Source organism: Hyla sarda, unplaced genomic scaffold (genome assembly GCF_029499605.1).
Source record: "Hyla sarda isolate aHylSar1 unplaced genomic scaffold, aHylSar1.hap1 scaffold_1247, whole genome shotgun sequence".
Lineage (NCBI taxonomy): Eukaryota > Metazoa > Chordata > Amphibia > Anura > Hylidae > Hyla > Hyla sarda.
The window spans coordinates 45,521-69,513 of NW_026607868.1; the positions used below are offsets into that span (position 1 = coordinate 45,521).

Genomic DNA, 23,993 nt, shown 5'->3' on the forward strand with positions numbered 1-23,993 from the left:
ACGGTCTAACAGGTCACACGGTCTAACAGGTCACATGGTATATATAACAGGTCACACGGTATATATAACAGGTCACACGGTATAACAGGCCACACGGTATATATAACAGGTCACACGGTCTAACAGGTCACACGGTCTAACAGGTCACACGGTCTAACAGGTCACACGGTATAACAGGCCACACGGTCTAACAGGTCACACGGTCTAACAGGTCACACGGTCTAACAGGTCACACGGTCTAACAGGTCACACGGTCTAACAGGTCACATGGTCTAACAGGTCACATGGTATATATAACAGGTCACACGGTATATATAACAGGTCACACGGTATAACAGGCCACACGGTATATATAACAGGTCACACGGTCTAACAGGTCACACGGTATAACAGGTCACACGGTCTAACAGGTCACACGGTCTAACAGGTCACACGGTCTAACAGGTCACACGGTCTAACAGGTCACACGGTATATATAACAGGTCACACGGTCTAACAGGTCACACGGTCTAACAGGTCACACGGTCTAACAGGTCACACGGTCTAACAGGTCACACGGTCTAACAGGTCACACGGTATATATAACAGGTCACACGGTCTAACAGGTCACACGGTATATATAACAGGTCACACGGTCTAACAGGTCACACGGTCTAACAGGTCACACGGTCTAACAGGTCACACGGTCTAACAGGCCACACGGTCTAACAGGTCACACGGTCTAACAGGTCACACGGTCTAACAGGTCACACGGTATATATAACAGGTCACACGGTCTAACAGGTCACACGGTCTAACAGGTCACACGGTCTAACAGGTCACACGGTCTAACAGGTCACACGGTCTAACAGGTCACACGGTCTAACAGGTCACACGATATATATAACAGGTCACACGGTATAACAGGTCACACGGTATATATAACAGGTCACACGGTATAACAGGTCACACGGTATATATAACAGGTCACACGGTATAACAGGTCACACGGTATAACAGGTCACACGCTATATATAACAGGTCACACGGTATATATAACAGGTCACACGGTATAACAGGTCACACGGTATATATAACAGGTCACACGGTATATATAACAGGTCACACGGTATATATAACAGGTCACACGGTATATATAACAGGTCACACGGTATATATAACAGGTCACACGGTGTAACAGGTCACACGGTCTAACAGGTCACACGGTCTAACAGGTCACACGGTATAACAGGTCACACGGTCTAACAGGTTACACGGTATAACAGGTCACATGGTCTAACAGGTCACACGGTCTAACAGGTCACACGGTATATATAACAGGTCACACGGTATATATAACAGGTCACACGGTATAACAGGTCACACGGTATAACAGGCCACACGGTCTAACAGGTCACACGGTATATATAACAGGTCACATGGTCTAACAGGTCACACGGTATAACAGGTCACACGGTCTAACAGGTCACACGGTCTAACAGGTCACACGGTCTAACAGGTCACACGGTCTAACAGGTCACACGGTATAACAGGTCACACGGTCTAACAGGTCACACGGTATATATAACAGGCCACACGGTATAACAGGTCACACGGTCTAACAGGTCACACGGTATATATAACAGGTCACACGGTCTAACAGGTCACACGGTATAACAGGTCACACGGTCTAACAGGCCACACGGTATATATAACAGGTCACACGGTATAACAGGCCACACGGTATATATAACAGGTCACACGGTATATATAACAGGTCACACGGTCTAACAGGCCACACGGTATATATAACAGGTCACACGGTCTAACAGGTCACACGGTATAACAGGTCACACGGTATATATAACAGGTCACACGGTATATATAACAGGTCACACGGTATAACAGGCCACACGGTATATATAACAGGTCACACGGTATATATAACAGGTCACACGGTATAACAGGTCACACGGTATATATAACAGGTCACACGGTATATATAACAGGTCACACGGTCTAACAGGTCACACGGTATATATAACAGGTCACACGGTCTAACAGGCCACACGGTATATATAACAGGTCACACGGTATATATAACAGGTCACACGGTATATATAACAGGTCACACGGTCTAACAGGTCACACGGTATATATAACAGGTCACACGGTCTAACAGGCCACACGGTATATATAACAGGTCACACGGTCTAACAGGTCACACGGTATAACAGGTCACACGGTATAACAGGCCACACGGTCTAACAGGTCACACGGTCTAACAGGTCACACGGTATATATAACAGGTCACACGGTCTAACAGGTCACACGGTATATATAACAGGTCACACGGTCTAACAGGTCACACGGTCTAACAGGTCACACGGTCTAACAGGTCACACGGTCTAACAGGTCACACGGTCTAACAGGTCACACGGTCTAACAGGTCACACGGTCTAACAGGTCACACGGTCTAACAGGTCACACGGTATAACAGGTCACACGGTCTAACAGGTCACACGGTATATATAACAGGTCACACGGTCTAACAGGTCACACGGTCTAACAGGTCACACGGTCTAACAGGTCACACGGTATAACAGGTCACACGGTATATATAACAGGTCACACGGTCTAACAGGTCACACGGTCTAACAGGTCACACGGTCTAACAGGTCACACGGTATATATAACAGGTCACACGGTATAACAGGTCACACGATATATATAACAGGTCACACGGTATAACAGGTCACACGGTCTAACAGGTCACACGGTATAACAGGTCACACGGTATATATAACAGGTCACACGGTATAACAGGTCACACGGTATATATAACAGGTCACATGGTCTAACAGGTCACACGGTATATATAACAGGTCACACGGTATATATAACAGGTCACACGGTATATATAACAGGTCACACGGTATAACAGGTCACACGGTATATATAACAGGTCACATGGTCTAACAGGTCACACGGTATATATAACAGGTCACACGGTATAACAGGTCACACGGTATATATAACAGGTCACATGGTCTAACAGGTCACACGGTATATATAACAGGTCACACGGTATATATAACAGGTCACACGGTATATATAACAGGTCACACGGTATAACAGGCCACACGGTATAACAGGCCACACGGTATAACAGGTCACACGGTATATATAACAGGTCACACGGTCTAACAGGTCACACGGTATATATAACAGGTCACACGGTATAACAGGCCACACGGTCTAACAGGCCACACGGTCTAACAGGTCACACGGTCTAACAGGTCACACGGTCTAACAGGCCACACGGTCTAACAGGCCACACGGTCTAACAGGCCACACGGTCTAACAGGTCACACGGTATAACAGGTCACACGGTCTAACAGGTCACACGGTATAACAGGTCACACGGTCTAACAGGTCACACGGTCTAACAGGTCACACGGTATATATAACAGGTCACACGGTATAACAGGCCACACGGTATAACAGGTCACACGGTCTAACAGGTCACACGGTATAACAGGTCACACGGTCTAACAGGTCACACGGTCTAACAGGTCACACGGTATATATAACAGGTCACACGGTATAACAGGTCACACGGTCTAACAGGTCACACGGTATATATAACAGGTCACACGGTATATATAACAGGTCACACGGTATATATAACAGGTCACACGGTATAACAGGCCACACGGTATAACAGGCCACACGGTATATATAACAGGTCACACGGTATAACAGGTCACACGGTATAACAGGTCACACGGTCTAACAGGTCACACGGTATATATAACAGGTCACACTGTATAACAGGTCACACGGTATAACAGGTCACACGGTATAACAGGTCACACGGTCTAACAGGTCACACGGTCTAACAGGTCACACGGTCTAACAGGTCACACGGTCTAACAGGTCACACGGTATATATAACAGGTCACACGGTATAACAGGCCACACGGTATAACAGGTCACACGGTCTAACAGGTCACACGGTATAACAGGTCACACGGTCTAACAGGTGACACGGTATATATAACAGGTCACACGGTATAACAGGTCACACGGTATATATAACAGGTCACACGGTATATATAACAGGCCACACGGTATAACAGGTCACACGGTCTAACAGGTCACACGGTATAACAGGTCACACGGTCTAACAGGTGACACGGTATATATAACAGGTCACACGGTCTAACAGGTCACACGGTATATATAACAGGTCACACGGTATAACAGGCCACACGGTATAACAGGTCACACGGTCTAACAGGTCACACGGTCTAACAGGTCACACGGTATATATAACAGGTCACACGGTCTAACAGGTCACACGGTCTAACAGGTCACACGGTCTAACAGGTCACACGGTCTAACAGGTCACACGGTCTAACAGGTCACACGGTCTAACAGGTCACACGGTATAACAGGTCACACGGTATAACAGGTCACACGGTATAACAGGCCACACGGTCTAACAGGTCACACGGTATAACAGGTCACACGGTATAACAGGTCACACGGTATAACAGGTCACACGGTATAACAGGTCACACGGTCTAACAGGCCACACGGTATAACAGGTCACACGATATATATAACAGGTCACACGGTCTAACAGGTCACACGGTATATATAACAGGTCACACGGTATATATAACAGGTCACACGGTCTAACAGGTCACACGGTCTAACAGGTCACACGGTATATTTAACAGGTCACACGGTATAACAGGTCACACGGTATATATAACAGGCCACACGGTATAACAGGTCACACGGTATAACAGGTCACACGGTCTAACAGGTCACACGGTATAACAGGTCATACGGTCTAACAGGTCACATGGTATAACAGGTCACATGGTATATATAACAGGCCACACGGTATATATAACAGGTCACACGGTATAACAGGTCACACGGTATAACAGGTCACACGGTCTAACAGGTCACACGGTATAACAGGTCATACGGTCTAACAGGTCACATGGTATAACAGGTCACATGGTATATATAACAGGCCACACGGTATAACAGGTCACACGGTATATATAACAGGTCACACGGTATAACAGGTCACACGGTATAACAGGTCACACGGTATAACAGGTCACACGGTCTAACAGGTCACACGGTATATATAACAGGTCACACGGTATAACAGGCCACACGGTATATATAACAGGTCACACGGTATATATAACAGGTCACACGGTCTAACAGGTCACACGGTATAACAGGTCACACGGTATATATAACAGGTCACACGGTATAACAGGTCACACGGTATATATAACAGGTCACACGGTATATATAACAGGTCACACGGTCTAACAGGTCACACGGTATATATAACAGGTCACACGGTATATATAACAGGTCACACGGTATATATAACAGGTCACACGGTCTAACAGGTCACACGGTCTAACAGGTCACACGGTCTAACAGGTCACACGGTCTAACAGGTCACACGGTCTAACAGGTCACACGGTATAAGAGGTCACACGGTATAACAGGTCACACGGTCTAACAGGTCACACGGTATATATAACAGGTCACACGGTATAACAGGTCACACGGTATATATAACAGGTCACACGGTATATATAACAGGTCACACGGTATATATAACAGGTCACACGGTATATATAACAGGTCACACGGTGTAACAGGTCACACGGTCTAACAGGTCACACGGTCTAACAGGTCACACGGTATAACAGGTCACACGGTCTAACAGGTCACACGGTATATATAACAGGTCACACGGTATATATAACAGGTCACACGGTATATATAACAGGTCACACGGTATAACAGGTCACACGGTATAACAGGCCACACGGTCTAACAGGTCACACGGTATATATAACAGGTCACATGGTCTAACAGGTCACATGGTATATATAACAGGTCACACGGTATATATAACAGGCCACACGGTCTAACAGGTCACACGGTATATATAACAGGTCACATGGTCTAACAGGTCACACGGTATATATAACAGGTCACACGGTATATATAACAGGTCACACGGTATATATAACAGGTCACACGGTCTAACAGGTCACACGGTATATATAACAGGTCACACGGTCTAACAGGTCACACGGTATAACAGGTCACACGGTCTAACAGGCCACACGGTATATATAACAGGCCACACGGTATATATAACAGGTCACACGGTATAACAGGTCACACGGTCTAACAGGTCACACGGTATATATAACAGGTCACACGGTCTAACAGGTCACACGGTCTAACAGGTCACACGGTCTAACAGGTCACACGGTATATATAACAGGTCACACGGTATAACAGGTCACACGCTATATATAACAGGTCACACGGTATATATAACAGGTCACACGGTATAACAGGTCACACGGTATATATAACAGGTCACACGGTATATATAACAGGTCACACGGTATATATAACAGGTCACACGGTATATATAACAGGTCACACGGTATATATAACAGGTCACACGGTATATATAACAGGTCACACGGTGTAACAGGTCACACGGTATAACAGGTCACACGGTCTAACAGGTCACACGGTATATATAACAGGTCACACGGTATAACAGGTCACACGCTATATATAACAGGTCACACGGTATATATAACAGGTCACACGGTATAACAGGTCACACGGTATATATAACAGGTCACACGGTATATATAACAGGTCACACGGTATATATAACAGGTCACACGGTCTAACAGGTCACACGGTATATATAACAGGTCACACGGTATATATAACAGGTCACACGGTATATATAACAGGTCACACGGTGTAACAGGTCCCACGGTATATATAACAGGTCACACGGTATATATAACAGGCCACACGGTCTAACAGGTCCCACGGTATATATAACAGGTCACACGGTATATATAACAGGTCACACGGTATAAGAGGCCACACGGTCTAACAGGTCACACGGTATAACAGGTCACACGGTCTAACAGGTCACACGGTATATATAACAGGTCACACGGTATAAGAGGCCACACGGTCTAACAGGTCACACGGTATAACAGGTCACACGGTATAACAGGTCACATGGTCTAACAGGTCACACGGTCTAACAGGTCACACGGTATATATAACAGGTCACACGGTATATATAACAGGTCACACGGTATAACAGGTCACACGGTATAACAGGTCACACGGTATATATAACAGGTCACACGGTATAACAGGCCACACGGTCTAACAGGTCACACGGTATAACAGGTCACACGGTCTAACAGGTCACACGGTCTAACAGGTCACACGGTCTAACAGGTCACACGGTCTAACAGGTCACACGGTATATATAACAGGTCACACGGTCTAACAGGTCACACGGTCTAACAGGTCACACGGTCTAACAGGTCACACGGTATAACAGGTCACACGGTATATATAACAGGTCACACGGTATATATAACAGGTCACACGGTCTAACAGGTCACACGGTATATATAACAGGTCACACGGTCTAACAGGCCACACGGTATATATAACAGGTCACACGGTATATATAACAGGTCACACGGTATATATAACAGGTCACACGGTCTAACAGGTCACACGGTATATATAACAGGTCACACGGTCTAACAGGCCACACGGTATATATAACAGGTCACACGGTCTAACAGGTCACACGGTCTAACAGGTCACACGGTCTAACAGGTCACACGGTATAACAGGTCACACGGTCTAACAGGTCACACGGTATATATAACAGGTCACACGGTCTAACAGGTCACACGGTCTAACAGGTCACACGGTCTAACAGGTCACACGGTATATATAACAGGCCACACGATATATATAACAGGTCACACGGTATAACAGGTCACACGGTCTAACAGGTCACACGGTATAACAGGTCACACGGTCTAACAGGTCACACGGTATATATAACAGGTCACACGGTATAACAGGTCACACGGTATATATAACAGGTCACACGGTCTAACAGGTCACACGGTATATATAACAGGTCACACGGTATATATAACAGGTCACACGGTCTAACAGGTCACACGGTATATATAACAGGTCACACGGTATAACAGGTCACACGGTATATATAACAGGTCACACGGTCTAACAGGTCACACGGTATATATAACAGGTCACACGGTATATATAACAGGTCACACGGTCTAACAGGTCACACGGTCTAACAGGTCACACGGTATATATAACAGGCCACACGATATATATAACAGGTCACACGGTATAACAGGTCACACGGTCTAACAGGTCACACGGTATAACAGGTCACACGGTCTAACAGGTCACACGGTATATATAACAGGTCACACGGTCTAACAGGTCACACGGTATATATAACAGGTCACACGGTATAACAGGTCACACGATATATATAACAGGTCACACGGTATAACAGGTCACACGGTCTAACAGGTCACACGGTCTAACAGGTCACACGGTATATATAACAGGTCACACGGTATAACAGGTCACACGGTATATATAACAGGTCACACGGTATAACAGGTCACACGGTATATATAACAGGTCACACGGTCTAACAGGTCACACGGTATATATAACAGGTCACACGGTATAACAGGTCACACGGTCTAACAGGTCACACGGTCTAACAGGTCACACGGTCTAACAGGCCACACGGTCTAACAGGTCACACGGTATATATAACAGGTCACACGGTATAACAGGTCACACGGTATATATAACAGGTCACACGGTATAACAGGCCACACGGTCTAACAGGTCACACGGTATATATAACAGGTCACACGGTATAACAGGCCACACGGTCTAACAGGTCACACGGTATATATAACAGGTCACACGGTATAACAGGTCACACGGTCTAACAGGTCACACGGTATAACAGGCCACACGGTATAACAGGTCACACGGTATATATAACAGGTCACACGGTATATATAACAGGCCACACGGTATATATAACAGGTCACACGGTATAACAGGTCACACGGTCTAACAGGTCACACGGTATAACAGGTCACACGGTATATATAACAGGTCACACGGTATAACAGGTCACACGGTCTAACAGGTCACACGGTCTAACAGGTCACACGGTCTAACAGGTCACACGGTCTAACAGGTCACACGGTCTAACAGGTCACACGGTATAACAGGTCACACGGTCTAACAGGTCACACGGTATAACAGGTCACACGGTCTAACAGGTGACACGGTATATATAACAGGTCACACGGTATAACAGGTCACACAGTATATATAACAGGTGACACGGTATATATAACAGGTCACACGGTCTAACAGGTCACACGGTATATATAACAGGTCACACGGTATATATAACAGGTCACACGGTCTATATAACAGGCCACACGGTCTATATAACAGGCCACACGGTATAACAGGTCACACGGTCTAACAGGTCACACGGTCTAACAGGTCACACGGTCTAACAGGTCACACGGTCTAACAGGTCACACGGTATATATAACAGGTCACACGGTCTAACAGGTCACACGGTCTAACAGGTCACACGGTCTAACAGGTCACACGGTCTAACAGGTCACACGGTCTAACAGGTCACACGGTCTAACAGGTCACACGGTCTAACAGGTCACACGGTATAACAGGTCACACGGTATAACAGGTCACACGGTATAACAGGCCACACGGTATAACAGGTCACACGGTATAACAGGTCACACGGTATAACAGGTCACACGGTCTAACAGGTCACACGGTATATATAACAGGTCACACGGTATATATAACAGGTCACACGGTCTAACAGGTCACACGGTATATATAACAGGTCACACGGTATAACAGGTCACACTGTATAACAGGCCACACGGTATAACAGGTCACACGGTCTAACAGGTCACACGGTATAACAGGTCACACGGTCTAACAGGTCACATGGTATAACAGGTCACATGGTATATATAACAGGCCACACGGTATAACAGGTCACACGGTATAACAGGTCACACGGTATAACAGGTCACACGGTATATATAACAGGTCACACGGTATAACAGGCCACACGGTATATATAACAGGTCACACGGTATATATAACAGGTCACACGGTCTAACAGGTCACACGGTATATATAACAGGTCACACGGTATAACAGGTCACACGGTATATATAACAGGTCACACGGTATAACAGGTCACACGGTATATATAACAGGTCACACGGTATATATAACAGGTCACACGGTCTAACAGGTCACACGGTATATATAACAGGTCACACGGTATATATAACAGGTCACACGGTATATATAACAGGTCACACGGTCTAACAGGTCACATGGTATAACAGGTCACACGGTCTAACAGGTCACACGGTATAAGAGGTCACACGGTATAACAGGTCACACGGTCTAACAGGTCACACGGTATATATAACAGGTCACACGGTATAACAGGTCACACGGTATATATAACAGGTCACACGGTATATATAACAGGTCACACGGTATATATAACAGGTCACACGGTATATATAACAGGTCACACGGTGTAACAGGTCACACGGTCTAACAGGTCACACGGTATATATAACAGGTCACACGGTATATATAACAGGTCACACGGTATATATAACAGGTCACACGGTATATATAACAGGTCACACGGTGTAACAGGTCACACGGTATATATAACAGGTCACACGGTATAACAGGTCACACGGTGTAACAGGTCACACGGTATAACAGGTCACACGGTATAACAGGTCACACGGTATATATAACAGGTCACACGGTATATATAACAGGTCACACGGTATATATAACAGGTCACACGGTATATATAACAGGTCACACGGTATATATAACAGGCCACACGGTCTAACAGGTCACACGGTATAACAGGCCACACGGTATAACAGGTCACACGGTATATATAACAGGTCACATGGTCTAACAGGTCACATGGTATATATAACAGGTCACACGGTCTAACAGGTCACACGGTCTAACAGGTCACACGGTCTAACAGGTCACACGGTATATATAACAGGTCACACGGTATATATAACAGGTCACATGGTCTAACAGGTCACATGGTATATATAACAGGTCACACGGTATATATAACAGGTCACACGGTATATATAACAGGTCACACGGTATATATAACAGGTCACACGGTATAACAGGTCACACGGTATATATAACAGGTCACACGGTATATATAACAGGTCACACGGTATAACAGGTCACACGGTATAACAGGCCACACGGTCTAACAGGTCACACGGTATATATAACAGGTCACATGGTCTAACAGGTCACATGGTATATATAACAGGTCACACGGTCTAACAGGTCACACGGTCTAACAGGTCACACGGTCTAACAGGTCACACGGTATATATAACAGGTCACACGGTATATATAACAGGTCACATGGTCTAACAGGTCACATGGTATATATAACAGGTCACACGGTATATATAACAGGTCACACGGTATATATAACAGGTCACACGGTATATATAACAGGTCACACGGTCTAACAGGTCACACGGTATAACAGGTCACACGGTCTAACAGGCCACACGGTATATATAACAGGCCACACGGTATATATAACAGGTCACACGGTATAACAGGTCACACGGTCTAACAGGTCACACGGTATATATAACAGGTCACACGGTCTAACAGGTCACATGGTCTAACAGGTCACACGGTCTAACAGGTCACACGGTCTAACAGGTCACACGGTATAACAGTTCACACGGTATAACAGGTCACACGGTATATATAACAGGTCACACGGTCTAACAGGTCACATGGTCTAACAGGTCACACGGTCTAACAGGTCACACGGTCTAACAGGTCACACGGTATAACAGGTCACACGGTCTAACAGGTCACACGGTATAACAGGTCACACGGTATAACAGGTCACATGGTCTAACAGGTCACACGGTCTAACAGGTCACACGGTATATATAACAGGTCACACGGTATATATAACAGGTCACACGGTATATATAACAGGTCACACGGTATAACAGGTCACACGGTATAACAGGTCACACGGTATAACAGGCCACACGGTCTAACAGGTCACACGGTATATATAACAGGTCACATGGTCTAACAGGTCACATGGTATATATAACAGGTCACACGGTATAACAGGTCACACGGTATATATAACAGGCCACACGGTCTAACAGGTCACACGGTATATATAACAGGTCACATGGTCTAACAGGTCACATGGTATATATAACAGGTCACACGGTATATATAACAGGTCACACGGTATATATAACAGGTCACACGGTATATATAACAGGTCACACGGTCTAACAGGTCACACGGTCTAACAGGTCACACGGTCTAACAGGTCACACGGTCTAACAGGTCACACGGTCTAACAGGTCACACGGTCTAACAGGTCACACGGTATATATAACAGGTCACACGGTCTAACAGGTCACACGGTATAACAGGTCACACGGTCTAACAGGTCACACGGTCTAACAGGTCACACGGTCTAACAGGTCACACGGTCTAACAGGTCACACGGTCTAACAGGTCACACGGTCTAACAGGCCACACGGTCTAACAGGTCACACGGTATATATAACAGGTCACACGGTATATATAACAGGCCACACGGTATATATAACAGGTCACACGGTATATATAACAGGCCACACGGTATATATAACAGGTCACACGGTATAACAGGTCACACGGTCTAACAGGTCACACGGTATATATAACAGGTCACATGGTCTAACAGGTCACACGGTCTAACAGGTCACACGGTCTAACAGGTCACACGGTCTAACAGGTCACACGGTATAACAGGTCACACGGTCTAACAGGCCACACGGTCTAACAGGTCACACGGTATATATAACAGGTCACACGGTATATATAACAGGTCACACGGTCTAACAGGTCACACGATATATATAACAGGTCACACGGTCTAACAGGTCACACGGTATATATAACAGGTCACACGGTCTAACAGGTCACACGGTATATATAACAGGTCACACGGTATAACAGGTCACACGGTATAACAGGTCACACGGTCTAACAGGTCACACGGTATATATAACAGGTCACACGGTCTAACAGGTCACACGGTATATATAACAGGTCACACGGTCTAACAGGTCACACGGTATATATAACAGGTCACACGGTCTAACAGGTCACACGGTATATATAACAGGTCACACGGTATATATAACAGGTCACACGGTATAACAGGTCACACGGTATATATAACAGGTCACACGGTATAACAGGCCACACGGTATATATAACAGGTCACACGGTATATATAACAGGTCACACGGTATATATAACAGGTCACACGGTATAACAGGCCACACGGTATATATAACAGGTCACACGGTATATATAACAGGTCACACGGTATAACAGGCCACACGGTATATATAACAGGTCACACGGTATAACAGGTCACACGGTCTAACAGGTCACACGGTCTAACAGGTCACACGGTCTAACAGGCCACACGGTCTAACAGGTCACACGGTATAACAGGTCACACGGTCTAACAGGTCACACGGTATAACAGGTCACACGGTATAACAGGTCACACGGTATAACAGGTCACATGGTATAACAGGTCACACGGTCTAACAGGTCACACGGTCTAACAGGTCACACGGTATAACAGGTCACACGGTATAACAGGTCACACGGTCTAACAGGTCACACGGTATATATAACAGGTCACACGGTATAACAGGCCACACGGTATATATAACAGGTCACACGGTATATATAACAGGTCACACGGTATAACAGGTCACACGGTATATATAACAGGTCACACTGTATAACAGGTCACACGGTATAACAGGCCACACGGTATAACAGGTCACACGGTCTAACAGGTCACACGGTCTAACAGGTCACACGGTATATATAACAGGTCACACGGTCTAACAGGTCACACGGTATATATAACAGGTCACACGGTATAACAGGTCACACTGTATAACAGGTCATACGGTATATATAACAGGTCACACGGTCTAACAGGTCACACGGTATATATAACAGGTCACACGGTATAACAGGTCACACGGTATATATAACAGGTCACACGGTATATATAACAGGTCACACGGTATAACAGGTCACACGGTATAACAGGTCACACGGTCTAACAGGTCACACGGTCTAACAGGTCACACGGTATATATAACAGGTCACATGGTCTAACAGGTCACACGGTATATATAAGAGGTCACACGGTATATATAAGAGGTCACACGGTATATATAACAGGCCACACGGTATATATAACAGGTCACACGGTATATATAACAGGCCACACGGTATATATAACAGGTCACACGGTATATATAACAGGCCACACGGTCTAACAGGTCACATGGTATATATAACAGGCCACACGGTATATATAACAGGTCACACGGTATAACAGGTCACACGGTCTAACAGGTCACACGGTCTAACAGGTCACACGGTCTAACAGGTCACACGGTATAACAGGTCACACGGTCTAACAGGTCACACGGTCTAACAGGTCACACGGTCTAACAGGTCACACGGTCTAACAGGTCACACGGTCTAACAGGTCACATGGTATATATAACAGGTCACACGGTATATATAACAGGTCACACGGTATAACAGGCCACACGGTATATATAACAGGTCACACGGTCTAACAGGTCACACGGTCTAACAGGTCACACGGTATAACAGGCCACACGGTCTAACAGGTCACACGGTCTAACAGGTCACACGGTCTAACAGGTCACACGGTCTAACAGGTCACACGGTCTAACAGGTCACATGGTCTAACAGGTCACATGGTATATATAACAGGTCACACGGTATATATAACAGGTCACACGGTATAACAGGCCACACGGTATATATAACAGGTCACACGGTATAACAGGTCACACGGTATAACAGGCCACACGGTCTAACAGGCCACACGGTATATATAACAGGTCACACGGTATAACAGGTCACACGATATATATAACAGGTCACACGGTATAACAGGTCACACGGTCTAACAGGTCACACGGTATAACAGGTCACACGGTCTAACAGGTCACACGGTCTAACAGGTCACACGGTCTAACAGGTCACACGGTCTAACAGGTCACACGGTATATATAACAGGTCACACGGTCTAACAGGTCACACGGTATAACAGGTCACACGGTCTAACAGGTCACACGGTCTAACAGGTCACACGGTATATATAACAGGTCACACGGTCTAACAGGTCACACGGTCTAACAGGTCACACGGTCTAACAGGTCACACGGTCTAACAGGTCACACGGTCTAACAGGTCACACGGTATATATAACAGGTCACACGGTCTAACAGGTCACACGGTATATATAACAGGTCACACGGTCTAACAGGTCACACGGTCTAACAGGTCACACGGTCTAACAGGTCACACGGTCTAACAGGCCACACGGTCTAACAGGTCACACGGTCTAACAGGTCACACGGTCTAACAGGTCACACGGTATATATAACAGGTCACACGGTCTAACAGGTCACACGGTCTAACAGGTCACACGGTATATATAACAGGTCACACGGTATAACAGGCCACACGGTCTAACAGGTCACACGGTCTAACAGGTCACACGGTCTAACAGGTCACACGGTATATATAACAGGTCACACGGTATAACAGGTCACACGGTATATATAACAGGTCACACGGTCTAACAGGTCACACGGTATATATAACAGGTCACACGGTCTAACAGGTCACACGGTATATATAACAGGTCACACGGTCTAACAGGTCACACGGTATATATAACAGGTCACACGGTCTAACAGGTCACACGGTCTAACAGGTCACACGGTATAACAGGCCACACGGTCTAACAGGTCACATGGTATATATAACAGGTCACACGGTCTAACAGGTCACACGGTCTAACAGGTCACACGATATATATAACAGGTCACACGGTATATATAACAGGCCACACGGTATATATAACAGGTCACACGGTCTAACAGGTCACACGGTCTAACAGGTCACACGGTCTAACAGGTCACACGGTATATATAACAGGTCACACGGTATAACAGGTCACACGGTATAACAGGTCACACGGTATAACAGGTCACACGGTATAACAGGTCACACGGTATAACAGGTCACACGGTATAACAGGTCACATGGTATAACAGGTCACATGGTGACCGCACAATGAGGTGAAAGGACATCCCTCCCTGCCTTTACTCCTAGTCATTCAGATGGATCAGAGGGGGGGTCCACATACCAGGATAACCTCTAACCCCACAGCGGGGGGCACTACACGTCTGCTCCATCTATTCAAACATCCTAGAGTAATAGAGCAGAAAATCAGCGCCATGTACACCTGCCTGGAATAGTTGGCTGCGTGGGCGGGGTACTGGGGGCTCTGAGACGGTGGCGCACAACGTCGGCTTTAGAGGGGGCGGCCTCCTCCGGGGCAGAGGCACAGGGCGGGGTACGGCTCCTGAAACACATTAATATGGTTATTATGACACCTGGTAGGATGAAGACCCCTCCCATAAACAGTGACATCACCCAACCAGTACTTAGAGATGCCTCCTCCTCCTCCCGTTGTCTTGCGCGCTCCCGCTCAGCCTGCTCCTCCTTTCGTTGTCTTGCGCGCTCCCGCTCAGCCTGCTCCTCCTCCCGTTGTCTTGCGCGCTCCTGCTCAGCCTCCTCCTCCTCCCGTTGTCTTGCGCGCTCCCGCTCAGCCTGCTCCTCCTCCCGTTGTCTTGCACGCTCCCGCTCAGCCTGCTCCTCCTCCCGTTGTCTTGCACGCTCCCGCTCAGCCTGCTCCTCCTCCCGTTGTCTTGCGCGCTCCCGCTCAGCCTGCTCCTCCTCCCGTTGTCTTGCACGCTCCCGCTCAGCCTGCTCCTCCTCCACCCGTCGTCTTGCGCGCTCCCACTCAGCCTGCTCCTCCTCCCGTTTTCTTGCGCGCTCCCGCTCAGCCTCCTCTTGTCGCAGTTTCTCCTTCAGTTTCCTCATTTCATCCAGAAGATGAAGGAACGCTCTGCGGCACAGGAGACCTTTATACCCTGAGGAAGAAGAAGGGCGGTGACTACAGAAGATGGCAACAAGATGGTGGTGACGGCTGCGCGCTGCGTCACTTACGCTTTTGAATGGTGATTACGGCGTTCTGCAGGCTCCGCAGCCTCTGCGTCATCTCATCCTGGTGCCAGTACTTGAAGAAGAGTCGGGTCGTCCTGTGGGGTCACAGAGATAAAGGGGTCACCAGAAAATGACGCCGAAGGGGGAGGGGCTAGCACAGTACCTACCCGCACTGCCAGCCAGTCAGGTGCGCCCCTTGCAGGATCTTTATACAACTGCAAGAAAAGATGATGAGTCAATATACAGCACATATATATATATATATATACACACAGGGATGGACGAGGACCCCTCCCCCACTCACATGTCTCTGTTCACAGGTATGTCAGGTGTGAGGAGGAGGATCCCGTATCTGCAAATGGAAGGAGAATATTACACCGGATCCCCAACCATATATCTGAGGAGACCCCTTGTTCCTCTCCTGTAACCCCCCCCCCCCCCCAAGAGGTGGAGAAGCCACTTACTGGCCAACAAAGTCCTGAAAGGTTGGTCTCCAAGAGAAGCCGTCTCTGCGGATGCGTAGAGTCTCCATCAGACCATTATACCGCAGCTGGAGGCGATAGAAACGGCGTCACGTACATTACTGGGGCCAATTCTACTGTATCCCACCCACATACACAGATCTCCCACAATGCCCCTCACCTGTTTAAGCACCTCGTCTGGTCGGAACACCCCCGGCGCCTTCTCGTTATTAGGTTTAATACAGCGGATGAAATGGGGGTTGGCGGCGTACATCTTCTCCATGAGAACCGCGAGCGACCGCTGCGGCCAGAGAAGTGACACACTGTAAGACAAGTAATCTCCCCCACCTTACCATCCCCCACATATCAATGACCCCCACCCACACACCATCAACCCAGTCAAGGAGCCCCCACCACTATAGTCACAGCCCCTCCCACCATCCTCCATATATCAAGAGGAACATCCATAGTCACAGCTCCTCCCACCATCCTCCATATATCAACAGGAACATCCATAGTCACAGCCCCTCCCACCATACCATCCTCCATATATCAAGAGGAACATCCATAGTCACAGCTCCTCCCACCATCCTCCATATATCAACAGGAACATCCATAGTCACAGCTCCTCCCACCATATCATCCTCCATATATCAAGAGGAACATCCATAGTCACAGCCCCTCCCACCATACCATCCACCATATATCAAGAGGAACATCCATAGTCACAGCCCCTCCCACCATCCTCCATATATCAACAGGAACATCCATAGTCACAGCTCCTCCCACAATCCTCCATATATCAAGAGGAACATCCATAGTCACAGCCCCTCCCACCATACCATCCTCCATATATCAAGAGGAACATCCATAGTCACAGCCCCTCCCACCATCCTCCATATATCAACAGGAACATCCATAGTCACAGCCCCTCCCACCATACCATCCTCCATATATCAAGAGGAACATCCATAGTCACAGCTCCTCCCACCATACCATCCTCCATATATCAAGGGGAACATCCATAGTCACAGCTCCTCCCACCATCCTTCATATATCAAGAGGAACATCCATAGTCACAGCCCCTCCCACCATACCATCCTCCATATATCAAGAGGAACATCCATAGTCACAGCTCCTCCCACCATACCATCCTCCATATATCAAGAGGAACATCCATAGTCACAGCCCCTCCCACCATACCATCCTCCATATATCAAGAGGAACATCCATAGTCACAGCTCCTCCCACCATACCATCCTCCATATATCAAGAGGAACATCCATAGTCACAGCCCCTCCCACCATACCATCCTCCATATATCAAGGGTAACATCCATAGTCACAGCCCCTCCCACCATCCTTCATATATCAACAGGAACATCCATAGTCACAGCCCCTCCCACCATATCATCCTCCATATATCAAGAGGAACATCCATAGTCATAGCTCCTCCCACCATACCATCCTCCATATATCAAGAGGAACATCCATAGTCATAGCTCCTCCCACCATACCATCCTCCATATATCAACAGTAACATCCATAGTCACAGCCCCTCCCACCATATCATCCTCCATATATCAAGGGGAACATCCATAGTCACAGCCCCTCCCACCATATCATCCGCCATATATCAAGAGGAACATCCATAGTCACAGCTCCTCCCACAATCCTCCATATATCAACAGGAACATCCATAGTCACAGCTCCTCCCACCATCCTCCATATATCAACAGGAACATCCATAGTCACAGCCCCTCCCACCATCCTCCATATATCAAGAGGAACATCCGTAGTCACAGCTCCTCCCACCATCCTCCATATATCAAGAGGAACATCCATAGTCACAGCTCCTCCCACCATATCATCCTCCATATATCAAGAGGAACATCCATAGTCACAGCCCCTCCCACCATATCATCCTTCATATATCAAGAGGAACATCCATAGTCACAGCCCCTCCCATCATCGTACATATATCAACAGGAACATCCATAGTCACAGCTCCTCCCACCATCCTCCATATATCAACAGGAACATCCATAGTCACAGCTCCTCCCACCATCCTCCATATATCAAGAGGAACATCCATAGTCACAGCTCCTCCCACCATACCATCCTCCATATAACAAGAGGAACATCCATAGTCATAGCTCCTCCCACCATACCATCCTCCATATATCAAGAGGAACATCCATAGTCATAGCTCCTCCCACCATACCATCCTCCATATATCAAGAGGAACATCCATATTCACAGCTCCTCCCACCATCCTCCATATATCAAGAGGAACATTCATAGTCACAGCTCCTCCCACCATACCATCCTCCATATAACAAGAGGAACATCCATAGTCACAGCTCCTCCCACCATACCATCCTCCATTTATCAAGAGGAACATCCATAGTCACAGCTCCTCCCACCATCCTCCATATATCAACAGGAACATCCATAGTCACAGCTCCTCCCACCATCCTCCATATATCAAGAGGAACATCCATAGTCACAGCTCCTCCCACCATCCTCCATATATCAACAGGAACATCCATAGTCACAGCCCCTCCCACCATCCTTCATATATCAACAGGAACATCCATAGTCACAGCCCCACCCACCATCCTTCATATATCAACAAGAACATCCATAGTCACAGCCCCTCCCACCATACCATCCTCCATATATCAAGAGGAACATCCATAGTCACAGCTCCTCCCACCATACCATCCTCCATATATCAAGAGGAACATCCATAGTCACAGCCCCTCCCACCATACCATCCTCCATATATCAAAAGGAACATCCATAGTCACAGCCCCTCCCACCATACCATCCTCCATATATCAACAGGAACATCCATAGTCACAGCTCCTCCCACAATACTCCATATATCAAGAGAAACATCCATAGTCACAGTCCCACCCACCATATCATCCTCCATATATCAAGAGGAACATCCATAGTCACAGCCCCTCCCACCATCCTCCATATATCAACAGGAACATCCATAGTCACAGCTCCTCCCACCATACCATCCTCCATCTATCAAGAGGAACATCCATAGTCTCAGCCCCTCCCACCATCCTCCATATATCAAGAGGAACATCCATAGTCACAGCTCCTCCCACCATACCATCCTCCATATATCAAGAGGAACATCGATAGTCACAGCTCCTCCCACCATCCTCCATATATCAAGAGGAACATCCATAGTCACAGCTCCTCCCACCATATCATCCTCCATATATCAACAGGAACATCCATAGTCACAGCCCCTCCCACCATACCATCCTCCATATAACAAGAGGAACATCCATAGTCACAGCCCCTCCCACCATACCATCCTCCATATATCAACAGGAACATCCATAGTCACAGCCCCTCCCACCATACCATCCTCCATATATCAAGAGGAACATCCATAGTCACAGCTCCTCCCACCATACCATCCTCCATATATCAAGAGGAACATCCATAGTCACAGCCCCTCCCACCATACCATCCTTCATATATCAAGAGGAACATCCATAGTCACAGCCCCTCCCATCATCCTTCATATATCAAGAGGAACATCCATAGTCACAGCCCCTCCCACCATACCATCCTCCATATATCAAGAGGAACATCCATAGTCACAGCTCCTCCCACCATATCATCCTCCATATATCAAGAGGAACAGCCATAGTCACAGCCCCTCACACCATCCTCCATATATCAAGAGGAACATCCATAGTCACAGCCCCTCCCACCATCCTCCATATATCAAGAGGAACATCCATAGTCACAGCTCCTCCCACCATACCATCCTCCATATATCAACAGGAACATCCATAGTCACAGCCCCTCCCACCATACCATCCTCCATATATCAAGAGGAACATCCATAGTCACAGCCCCTCCCACCATACCATCCTTCATATATCAAGAGGAACATCCATAGTCACAGCCCCTCCCACCATACCATCCTCCATATATCAACAGGAACATCCATAGTCATAGCTCCTCCCACCATACCATCCTCCATATATCAACAGGAACATCCATAGTCACAGCTCCTCCCACCATATCATCCTCCATATATCAAGAGGAACATCCATAGTCACAGCTCCTCCCACCATCCTTCATATATCAAGAGGAACATCCATAGTCACAGCCCCTCCCACCATACCATCCTCCATATATCAAGAGGAACATCCATAGTCACAGCCCCTCCCACCATCCTCCATATATCAACAGGAACATCCATAGTCATAGCTCCTCCCACCATCCTCCATATATCAAGAGGAACATCCATAGTCACAGCCCCTCCCACCATACCATCCTCCATATATCAACAGGAACATCCATAGTCACAGCTCCTCCCACCATACCATCCTCCATATATCAAGAGGAACATCCATAGTCACAGCCCCTTCCACCATCCTCCATATATCAAGAGGAACATCCATAGTCACAGCTCCTCCCACCATATCATCCTCCATATATCAAGAGGAACATCCATAGTCACAGCTCCTCCCACCATATCATCCTCCATATATCAAGAGGAACATCCATAGTCACAGCTCCTCCCACCATATCATCCTCCATATATCAAGAGGAACATCCATAGTCACAGCCCCTCCCACCATACCATCCTCCATATATCAAGAGGAACATCCATAGTCACAGCCCCTCCCACCATATCATCCTTCATATATCAAGAGGAACATCCATAGTCACAGCCCCTCCCACCATACCATCCTCCATATATCAAGAGGAACATCCATAGTCACAGCTCCTCCCACCATACCATCCTCCATATATCAACAGGAACATCCATAGTCACAGCCCCTCCCACCATACCATCCTCCATATATCAAGAGGAACATCCATAGTCACAGCTCCTCCCACCATACCATCCTCCATATATCAAGAGGAACATCCATAGTCACAGCCCCTTCCACCATCCTCCATATATCAAGAGGAACATCCATAGTCACAGCTCCTCCCACCATCCTCCATATATCAACAGGAACATCCATAGTCACAGCCCCTTCCACCATCCTCCATATATCAAGAGGAACATCCATAGTCACAGCCCCTCCCACCATACCATCCTCCATATATCAAGAGGAACATCCATAGTCACAGCTCCTCCCACCATATCATCCTCCATATATCAAGAGGAACATCCATAGTCACAGCCCCTCCCACCATACCATCCTCCATATATCAACAGGAACATCCATAGTCACAGCCCCTCCCACCATACCATCCTCCATATATCAAGAGGAACATCCATAGTCACAGCTCCTCCCACCATACCATCCTCCATATATCAAGAGGAACATCCATAGTCACAGCCCCTTCCACCATCCTCCATATATCAAGAGGAACATCCATAGTCACAGCCCCTCCCACCATACCATCCTCCATATATCAAGAGGAACATCCATAGTCACAGCCCCTCCCACCATACCATCCTTCATATATCAAGAGGAACATCCATAGTCACAGCCCCTCCCACCATACCATCCTCCATATATCAAGAGGAACATCCATAGTCACAGCCCCTCCCACCATACCATGCTTCATATATCAAGAGGAACATCCATAGTCACAGCTCCTCCCACCATCCTCCATATATCAACAGGAACATCCATAGTCACAGCTCCTCCCACCATACCATCCTCCATATATCAAGAGGAACATCCATAGTCACAGCCCCTTCCACCATCCTCCATATATCAAGAGGAACATCCATAGTCACAGCTCCTCCCACCATACCATCCTCCATATATCAAGGGTAACATCCATAGTCACAGTCCCTCCCACCATACCATCCTCCATATATCAAGAGGAACATCCATAGTCACAGCTCCTCCCACCATACCATCCTCCATATATCAAGATGAACATCCATAGTCACAGCCCCTCCCACCATACCATCCTCCATATATCAAGAGGAACATCCATAGTCACAGCCCCTCCCACCATACCATCCTTCATATATCAAGAGGAACATCCATAGTCACAGCCCCTCCCACCATACCATCCTCCATATATCAAGAGGAACATCCATAGTCACAGCCCCTCCCACCATACCATCCTCCATATATCAAGAGGAACATCCATAGTCACAGCCCCTCCCACCATACCATCCTCCATATATCAAGAGGAACATCCATAGTCACAGCCCCTTCCACCATCCTCCATATATCAAGAGGAACATCCATAGTCACAGCTCCTCCCACCATACCATCCTCCATATATCAACAGGAACATCCATAGTCACAGCACCTCCCACCATATCATACTCCATATATCA

General features: G+C 47.1%; 1 protein-coding gene across 2 annotated transcripts in view; it reads right to left on the reverse strand.

Annotated features, from left to right (window-relative positions):
• The window catches only part of LOC130303812 (unconventional myosin-X-like), a gene marked incomplete at both ends in the record, with an annotated part of 94,776 nt that overhangs the window by 39,651 nt on the left and 31,132 nt on the right, over positions 1 to 23,993 (reverse strand). For both annotated transcript variants that reach the window (XM_056551859.1, XM_056551858.1), the window contains 7 exon segments: positions 16,467 to 16,582; positions 16,665 to 17,153; positions 17,230 to 17,321; positions 17,394 to 17,441; positions 17,531 to 17,578; positions 17,691 to 17,776; positions 17,869 to 17,988. In XM_056551859.1, the coding sequence (XP_056407834.1) occupies positions 16,467 to 16,582; positions 16,665 to 17,153; positions 17,230 to 17,321; positions 17,394 to 17,441; positions 17,531 to 17,578; positions 17,691 to 17,776; positions 17,869 to 17,988 (999 nt within the window).